At 35.8% G+C, this 9,825-nt stretch overlaps 2 protein-coding genes across 3 annotated transcripts; both read left to right on the top strand.

Moving 5' to 3' along the window:
* The first annotated feature begins 398 nt into the window (after positions 1 to 398).
* Positions 399 to 1,483, top strand: LOC106771171 (probable acetyltransferase NATA1-like). Its single transcript, XM_014657095.2, has one exon. The coding sequence runs from the start codon at positions 497 to 499 to the stop codon at positions 1,187 to 1,189; it is 693 nt and encodes a 230-aa protein (XP_014512581.1). The 5' UTR covers positions 399 to 496; the 3' UTR covers positions 1,190 to 1,483.
* Positions 1,484 to 5,435: 3,952 nt separating this feature from the next.
* LOC111242303 lies at positions 5,436 to 7,628 on the top strand. Of its 2 annotated transcripts, XR_002669102.1 has the most exons (3): positions 5,436 to 6,213; positions 6,307 to 6,513; positions 7,279 to 7,628. XR_002669102.1 is itself a non-coding variant. In XM_022784890.1 (2 exons), the coding sequence occupies exons 1-2, from the start codon at positions 5,800 to 5,802 to the stop codon at positions 6,385 to 6,387; spliced, it is 495 nt and encodes a 164-aa protein (XP_022640611.1). In that variant the 5' UTR covers positions 5,436 to 5,799; the 3' UTR covers positions 6,388 to 6,626. The 2 variants fall into 2 exon arrangements, 1 of the variants encoding a protein (XP_022640611.1); XM_022784890.1 differs by lacking the exon at positions 7,279 to 7,628 and having other exon boundaries at positions 6,307 to 6,626.
* Positions 7,629 to 9,825: the final 2,197 nt, after the last annotated feature.

The raw sequence follows: 9,825 nt of genomic DNA, 5'->3' as shown, positions 1-9,825 counted from the left end.
AAGAAACCTTTTGAAACACCAAAAAAGTGAAATCTAAACAAAAGAGAAATTTAGTTAGATTTCGAAATTTCAATTTTTAATATATATATATTATCCTGTCTATTTCAGATTCAAAATCACATCACTTTTATTCAAATCCTACAAATGTAAGTAAATAACTATTGTTTATACCAACGTAGGTTAATATAAATAAATTAAATTGATTTGGATTATTAAATTAAATTATGGATATGGTATGATTGCTTATTTGAAAGATAATGTGTTTAAAGTATTGAAATAAAAAAAAAATTCAAAATAAATAAATAAATTATTTCATATAATTTTATATTTAAATTTAATTTTTAAAAAATTATATTTTACTTTTTTTAAAGGTTTATCGCACAAAAACGAAAACTCTTGTGCCATTTAACCAATCCAACTTCCAAACCATATCTGGAACTCTCTCGCGCAAAGAACCATAAACCCTTTCTTTACTTTTTCCACCGAACCTCAAACCATGGCCGCCGCAGCGCCGCCTCCGGCCCCAACTCCGGCTCCGGAGCCCGCCACATCGTTACCGGAAACCACCCCTCTCTTCACGCGCATCCGCCTGGCCACCCCCGCCGACGTTCCCCACATCCACAAACTGATCCACCAGATGGCCGTCTTTGAACGCCTGACTCACCTCTTCTCCGCCACAGAGTCCTCCCTCGCCGCTACCCTTTTCTCCCCAACCGCTCAGCCCTTCCACTCCTTCACCCTCTTCCTTCTAGAAGCTTCTCCCAAACCCTTCGCCGTTTCAAGCGTGGACTCGAACCCGTTCTTCACACCCCTCACGAAGTACGTGAATCTGAGTATCCCCATTGAGGACCCCGAGCGAGAGACGTTCAAGACGACGGATGATGTGACGGTTGTGGGGTTTGTGTTGTTCTTCCCGAACTACTCTACCTTTCTTGGGAAGCCAGGGTTTTACGTGGAGGATTTGTTCGTGAGGGAGTGTTACAGGAGAAAGGGGTTTGGGAGAATGCTTCTGTCGGCGGTGGCGAAACAGGCGGTGAAGATGGGGTACGGGAGGGTGGAGTGGGTGGTGCTCGATTGGAACGTGAATGCCATTAAGTTTTATGAAGAGATGGGTGCCGATCTCTTGAACGAGTGGAGGATTTGCAGGTTAACTGGAGAGGCTCTTCAGGCTTATGGAGGTGCCGATTAGAAATTTTCACTCTTTTCTTTTTCTCTTTCTTTCTTTCCTTCTCTTCTTTAATAATCACAATATGGGTTTTAAGGAAGGTTTTACTGGGTTAGGGACGACTGTTATCTTTTCTCAGATCGTTATCGTGTTACTTTGAGTTGTTATGTTGTTGTGATGAAAGTGTTTGATCATGTTTTAGAAGCTCATGATTTTGTTCTTGGAAGGTTTGTCCACTGTTGAATTTCTCTTTTGTTCTTCTAACAGACAATGTTAATAACACGATGTACATTAATCACCTCATTGTTTGGTTTTGAAGTTCATGTCTCTGTCATATCATATCTACCAATTTCCTTTTAAGAAAATTTTTTTGTGGAATAAGAATGGCTTCTAACCATATCAGAAACCAAAAGAATGTTTTAGTGGAATGGAGAAATTTATGATGATTTAGAGTGACTTTGGTTAAAATCATGTTGTTTTCTATTGGATGTGAAATGATGCTTATCTTGAATGTTGTTTTTGCCTTTTCTATACTTTTGTTTCTCAAGTGTTAGTGTTTGAGGATATTTCAATTGTTGGTGGTGATTAATTTCAGTTTGTCTGAAGCAAGATTCCATCTTTTGGATATTAAGTTTGGTTCAACTTCAGTAAAAAAAAATAAGTTTTTTCACCAGATTGCACCTTTTTGGAATTTGAGAGACTATGATTTGAAAAAAATAAAAAATAAAAAGAAAAGTTGATGAAAGTTAGGAAGTATGTAATGATAAAAGGATAAAATTACTATTTTATCACTATATATAAAGTAATTTAAATTAAATTATAAATAGTGTAAATTATATTATAATGATATATGATATGAGTGATTATTTAACATGAAAAAAAATTAGTATTGATAAAAATATGATTTTTAAAAATTAAAATGAAATAAAATTAAGTAATAATTTGATTTATGAAATTATTTTAAATTGATTCTTTAAAATTAATATAAATTAAATGCGAGTGAGCAGCAGTGGAAAAGCTAGAAAATGTAATTAATATAAAGTGAAAAAACATTAAAAAGAAATGTTAATAGAGTAAGGAGTGAGCTGGTTTTTGTTTAAATCTTCGTCTGTTTTTTTAAATCCTATAAAATCAGCTTATGAAAAAATATGTAAAAACAAACATAGATCCTATAAAATCAGCTTATGAAAAAATATGTAAAAACAAACATAGGCTTAGTGTTATTATTTCACAAAAATATGCTTGAATATACTTAGTCTCTTTGGTCTTTACTTTAGTTGTTTAATATCAATTCAGACTCCATCATTTTCAAAATGTGTGAAATATATTCATACTTAATAAAATTTGTTTTAAGTTTGTCTTTTCTATTAAGTCTTACCAAACAAAGTTGATGTATTAATAATGTGACATTAGGTAGAGTTAATGTGTCACTATATTAATTTGTGAGTGATGATGTGTAAATAATTTACAGATGATAGGGTGTGATAATGTGATTTGGGGAAAATTTGATTTAGGGCAATTGGAATTGTGTAAGAGAAGATACAATTGTTGTTGTACTTGGCATACATTGCGAACACAGAGCTTGTGTATAGGTCGTTTTACGTTGGATTTGGACACTTTCTTCTAGAAATCGTGTTCGTGGGTGTTACAAAAAGCGTGATTCAAAGGTGCGTTTATGGAAGCTTTTGTGTAGTGTTTGGTTGTTGTCACTGTGGTCCCCCATAAGTTTTAATTTGTGTATGCTTTGTTTGTTTACTGTCCTCATTATCTGTGCATGTGCTTCGAATAGGGTTTGTAATTGTGGTCCCCCTACTGGTGTGTGGACAAATTTTTTTTTTTATTCTCGTCATTTACTTTTGCTTTGTTTTACTTATTTTTTTGGTAGATAACATTTGGGTTAAGCATAGATTAACTGTAAACAATTTTTATATTAGTTTAGATGGCCAACTCAGACGTTGAAATCGTGTTTCACCATGTGGGAAAATTTGAGAATAATGGGACATTCAGATACCACAATGGTCAAACCACAATTTTAAAAATTGATCCAGATTGATGGAGTTACTTTGAAATATTAAGTATTCTTAAGGAGATGGGTTATAGGAATGTAAAGGGAGTTGTGGTATTCATTGGGTCGTGGTCCTGTTTTAGAAGATTGTTTGGAACTGTTACCAGATGACAAAGGTGCATGTCATCTTGTTAATATTGCTATTTTAATGGTCAAGCTCACGTTTATGTTATACACATGGTGGGTGAGCCTCAGTATCTGATGAAGGTTGAAAAACAATGATTTTCATATGTCAATTTGGACCAAATCACACCCTTTACTACTCAGAATGAGCTTATAATCAAGCAAAACTCAATAAATGAGTTTAAAGAGAGTCAAAAGCTGTTTTTAGCGATTTTATGCTTGTTTTGCATTGTTTTGTAGCTAATTTGAGAAAAGTAAAGAATGGAGTTGAAGATACATGTCGTTGACTCAAGAAAAGAGCAGAAAAATGAAGATTTGAAGAGTCGACGCATCGCCCGGCGGCACACGCACACCAGGACGAGGAGAAGGCATGGCGATTGACGCCGGGCGGATCTTAGGGAAACCGCCTGACGGTGGCAATTGCCGCCGGGCGGTAGGGCAATTTGTGGCAAACCGCCGGGCGGCACACTTACACCGCCCGACGGTGGCTCGCTGGACTTGGGCTTATTTTCTGACGCGCTCCTCACCTATTTATACCCCTACTACGAGTTCAGAGTCATTCTTTTGACAGGGGAGAACGACCAGACCTAATTTTGCTCTCTGGAGAGGATCTCTTGGATGCTTAGGCTCCTTTTCATCTTTTCTAGGGTTTGCTCTTCCATTCTTCTTCCATTTTTCATCTAGTTTCACCATGTCTATGGTGAACTAAACCCTATTGTTGTTGAAGAAAACAATGTAATCTTTTGATACTCTCTCTTATTGAAACTATTGATTATTTTTATGGTCTCCATATGTTTCGATTGATTATTGTTGGGTTATCATCTGTGCTTAAGGCCTTTATCGTTTAACTCATTCGGTATATTGATGTTTGTCTTTATTGATATGGAGACGTACAATAATGACATGAACTGGTGAGTAATCTCTTGATTCTGCAATACCACCTAAGGATAGAGGTAGGATGATCAATTGTGCTAACTTCTGTTTATAATGCGGTATTAATTACTAGGGGAGGCTAGGGATAGCAAGCCAGTAGTTAATATTAGGCCCTTTTCGCCGAGGGATCGGGTTGAGGGGAGGCTAAGAAAGTCGCATAACAATTGAATCAATCAACTAATATTCAAGGGTAGTATGTAAGAGAGAGTGGAATAGATGAAATTGTTAGTACCCAACAACATCCATTCATCCATTGTTTTCGTTTGTCAACTGAATCACTTTATTTTTTGCATGTTAATATTTTTGTTCTCAAATCCAATTTATTAATTTTTATTTCTCAAGTCTTATTATTTTGATTCACGCGAACGAGGAAGCCATACAAGTCTCTTGGGAAAACGATACTTGGTCTTACCATTTATATTACTTGTACGATTTGGTACACTTGCCAATTTGTCAACAATACCTCCTGGAGTTGGAATACTCTTCTCAACCAGCATTTGAGAGACCTAGTGGTGAAGTAGAAGTCGAGAGAAAGAGAGTGCTGAAAAGCAAGTTGAGATATAGGTTGGTGAAGCTGAGGTTGAGGTAGTGGGTGATGTAACTGATGTGGTAGAAGGTGAGGTAGAAGTTGAGGCAGAAGTTGATGTTGAGGCAGTGGCTGATGTAGATGATGTGGTAGAAGGTGAGGTACAAGTTGAGGCAGAGGCGGTGGCTGATGTAGAGCCTCAGGTACAAGTGTAGGTAGAGGGAGTGACTGAGGTAAAGGGTGAGTTAGAGGGTAATGGTGTTGAGGGACAGAGTCAGGGTGATGTAGAAGCTGATGAGTATGATGTTAGAAGTTGGAGTGGGTCTGAAGAGGATGTCTTGAATGACGATAGAGATGAAGTGGAATGTGATATATTTGAACCTACTAACAAAGTAGAAATTGGTGGACCTAGGGGTTTATCAGAAAGTGAATGGGAATCTGAGAGTTTGAACAGTATTGTTGAAAGTGACAACGCAGATAATGATAGAGATGGGTATGGGGATTTTGGGCTTTTTCCTATGCCCAAAAGTATGGAACAATATAAATGGGAAGTGGGCACGTATTTCCCTGACAAAAAAGATTTTACAGAAGCCATAAGAACGTATGGAGTAGAGAATGGAAGGAAATTAAAAGTTTATAAAAATGACAAAAAAAGAGTATGTGTTCGGTGTTGTGGGTCAAAAGGAAAATGTAAATGACAAAAAAAGAGTATGTGTTAGGTGTTGTGGGTCAAAAGGAAAATGTCCATGATATGCATATTGTGCATATAAGGCAACTGAAAATACATGGCAGCTAAGGAAGATTATAGACAACCACACATGCAGTAGGGACTTTAACATCCGTTTAGTGACTTCAAAATGGTTGAGCGAGAGGTTAGAGAAGACCATAAAAGAGAATCCCAATATTAATTTGTATAACCTCCAAAACAAAGTTTCTAAGAAGTGGAACATTGATGTTTCTCGGTCTACAACATGTAGGGCAAAAGCAATGGCTTTTAAACAAATTGAAGGTGATTTTAAAGAACAATATAGAAGACTTTATGACTATTCAAACGAGTTGCTTCGGTCTAATCCTGGTTCAACTGTGAAAGTTATGGTTGAACCTAATGAGAACAATAGAATATTCAAGAGAATGTATGTGTGTTTCAAGGCCTATATGGACAACTTCGTGTCTTGTAGACCTATTATAGGTTTAGATGGTTGTTTCTTAAAAGGAAAATATGGAGGTGAGTTGTTAACTACGGTTGCAAGAGATGGGAATGAGCAAACGTGTCCTTTGGCCTATGCTGTTGTTGAGATGGAGAATAAGGACAATTGGATTTGGTTTTTAGAATTGCTCATTGATGATCTTGGTGGTGAGGAGCTTTCTTCAACAATCACATATATTTCAGATCAACAAAAAGTGAGTAACGTAGCCCATTCCTGTTTTTTTTATCTTTGAAACCTTCATGTCTTCTATTATAACTTGTATAGCTTCATGTTTTGACTTTGATAGGGACTAGTGCCAACATTACAAGAATTTTCTACCTGGTGTGGAACACAGATTTTGAGTGTGCCACATTTATGCAAATTTTAGGAACAAATTTCCTGGCCATATTCTAAAACATCTATTATGGAAAGCAGCATCATCAACACACCCTCCAGAATGAGAGGTAGTGATGAGAGAAATTAAAGATGTGAATCCAGATGCAATTCCACCAAGGTATGTGTTTTGTGTTGAATGTATTTATCTTCAATGAAATGAATATTTGTTGATTTGTGGTTTCATCTCCTACCTGATGTTTTAAACTTCTAATTTGTTAAATTAGATTTTGGTCACGTTCAAGGTTTACGGGTAAAGCTGTTTATGACACCTTAGTGAATAATATGTTAGAAGCTTTTAACAGTGTCATACTACATGTAAGAGGTAAGCCCATCATCACAATGATGGAAGATAGTCGTACCTACCTCATGAAGAGATGGGCAACAAATAGACAGAAAATAACTACATTTGAAGGTAGTCTTTGCCCAAAGGTTAAAAAAAGATTTCAAAAAGAATTGCACATGACTAAATTTTGGATACCTAGGTATGTGCACATCACTACATCAGAATTTGGACTTCATCTTATGTTTTCAAATTTTTACTTTTAATACTGATTTAAATTAGTTATGATTGCAGTTGGTCAGGATAGAAAATTTTTGAGGTCAAACACACTTCAATGATTTGTGAGAAGTATATGGTTAACATAGATAAACTGAAATGCAATTGTAGCAAGTGGACTTTAACAGGAATCCCATGTTGTCATGCACTAGTTGCCATGAATTTTTTGAGCATCAATGGAGAAGACTACGTCCCACATTGGTTTAGAAGGGCAACATACCAAGAAACATACATTTCAATGATATACCCTGTCAACGGTCATCATCTATGGGAAATGACTGCTCATCCTGATGTTTTACCTCCACCTAATAGGGTGTTACCTTGCAGACCAAAAAAGAAGAGAAGGCTAGAGGCTTGGGAACTCAAGAAGGATGACACACAACTAAAGCAAAATGGAACTCGTAAGAGATGTTCCATATGTAGGCAGCTTGATCATAAAAAAAATACTTGCCCACAACGTCCTTCAACAAGTCAGCAACCTGAAAGCCAGCCAACAACAGGACCAAGTCAGCAACCTCAAAGCCAACCAACAACAACACCAAGTCAGCAACCTCAAAGCCAACCAACAAACAACAACACTTTAGAAGGTTTTTGAAAATTGACATGTATTTTGAACATTGACATCACAGTATGTTACAACCCAGTATTGGCTGCTTTGTAATCTAATTCTGTAATCAACGACATGGTAGCATCACTGAAGTTCCAAAATGTATTCAACTATGCAAATTGACTGAAATGCACCATTTTTGTTTGAGTCTTTTCTGATTTTTAAATATGTTCAAGTTTAATTTGTTGTCCTTGAGCCATATTAATTGATAACAGTTCAGTTTCATCCTCTGATGAAAATTTGTTGGTAAATTGGCTTAAAATTGGTGTTAAAGAGCAACTGTACCAGTGATATTTTGATTTCATAATATTTAGCCTTTTCTGGTAGCTTGTACAAGTCATATTTCATAAAGAAAACTTGCTCCAAACATAAAATTCTGAGTCAGAACACTTTTGTGCAAATTGGCCATTCAAACCACCATTTCTCAGCATTTTATTTCTGATATAAGTTGTAGAATTTGTGATTCTATGTTATAAGTGGTAGCAAAAGCTTGATGCCTATTGAGCTTAATCCATTCACTAGTGTATTTGACACTTTGAAGAAGCTTGTTGAGCTTTACTTTAAGTAGTAATTATGTTTTGTTTTAAGATATTTACTCTTGTAAACATTAGCTAGCTATCATTAATATTTACTCCTGTATTTTCTGTAATCCTTTGGTATATCGCGTTTTATCTGTCTATGGTGTTTGAACAGAGTTTTGGTAAATCACCATGGTGTGGTAGGATGTTACAGCCTCCATACATTTACTCTAGTTCTGCGATTTTTCTGGCAACACCAGTGTTCATTACTGACTTCATAAGTGCACATTCATTTTCACTCTGCTTTTGAAATCTCAATTCAGATACAATGAGGATGACACACCACTTTCTCGTTTCAATTTAAAGTTCAATTATCTTATCTTGTATATATCAGAAAAAATGTATATTCAAGCAATAAATTCAAATGCACAAATTCAGATTTCTCAGTCATTTCAAAACCTCATATTACAATATATTACAATAAGGCCAAAGTGCTCTCCTAAACAACCAACTACTACAACACATCATGGACTTTTGAACAAAATACAAAGAAGGATGATGTTTATGAACCCCATAAAACATAGCATCCAAATCGACATCTTCTCCCTTCTCTGAAAAGCCATAACAGATTTCTCGAGGCTATTAGTCTTCCTCCTTTGCCTAGCAATTGTACTACTAGCATCGTCTACATTACCTTCAATACATCACTTAAAGAAATTGCATCCTTTCAGTTCTTCATTTATTGTCCGTTGTTCAAAGTATCCAATCATTAACATTTCATTAATCACCAGAACAATTTACCACAAAAATTGAACTAAAAACCTTGTAATTAGGGCAGCCCCATAATTGCTTCCCCTCATTCTTAACGGTTTTTGCCACTCTCAACACAGCAACCTCCCCACAATGGCATATTTAGCTTCCAACGAATCCTCTGGATGTACCACCACGACAACTCCCCCATGAGCAAGACGAACATCCTTGATTCAAAGACATTGACACTTGAAAGCGAACCCCAAAGCGAGACAAGCACAAACCACGAACAATGAACCACTTCGCCAACCAACTACAAATGAGGGAGCACCAACTCGCCAAAGATGAACCACCACCCTACTGCCAACAGACAAACCCAAAAATACAAACGGTAAAGAACAACAAAAGAAAGAGAACAAGACAAATTTGAAGAAGAACAAAAAAGAGAAGACGATCATGTTCGCAATAGAAAGGAGAAGAAGTTGGTTCGATCTATGTCCAAATCAGATTTTCCCCAAATTATAAAACCCCAACTTAATAAAAATTCATATTCTTTGTTAATCACTTACACGTCATCACTCACAAATGAATATAGTGACCTGTTGCAGATTACTGGTGCCATATCATTAATGCATTAACTCCGTTTGATGAGGCTTAATGGAAGAAACAAACTTGACACAAATTTTACTAATTATGGACATATTCCACACATTTTTAAAAATGGAGACTGAATTGAGATTAGATAACGAAAGTGAGGACTAAAAAGACTATTATACATTTTTTTTATTACCCAATAATACACTATTATAAGTAATTATACATAATACCAATCATTGTTTCACCACAAGGAAGAATTATGGGCTGAAATGTTGGTTTATATATATATATATATATATATATATATACTTGAGAATTAAACTGTAAAATAATTCTAGAGGGCTTGATTGATCCCTCTCATAATTTTCTATTTATAATAATAAATTGATACAAGAGTACATG

The sequence above is a fragment of the Vigna radiata genome, chromosome 8 (genome assembly GCF_000741045.1).
Source record: "Vigna radiata var. radiata cultivar VC1973A chromosome 8, Vradiata_ver6, whole genome shotgun sequence".
NCBI classification, from domain to species: domain Eukaryota; kingdom Viridiplantae; phylum Streptophyta; class Magnoliopsida; order Fabales; family Fabaceae; genus Vigna; species Vigna radiata.
Note: the sequence above shows the minus strand (reverse complement) of the source record. Positions and strands in the feature narration are given on the sequence as shown.

Bases quoted from the DNA above. Each gene is read 5' to 3' on its own strand.
- LOC106771171 (XM_014657095.2), top strand. From the start codon at position 497: ATGGCCGCCGCAGCGCCGCCTCCGGCCCCAACTCCGGCTCCGGAGCCC.
- LOC111242303 (XM_022784890.1), top strand. From the start codon at position 5,800: ATGGCTTTTAAACAAATTGAAGGTGATTTTAAAGAACAATATAGAAGA. The intron at 6,214-6,306 runs GTGAGTAACGTA...TGACTTTGATAG, and splicing joins ATATTTCAGATCAACAAAAA to GGACTAGTGCCAACATTACA.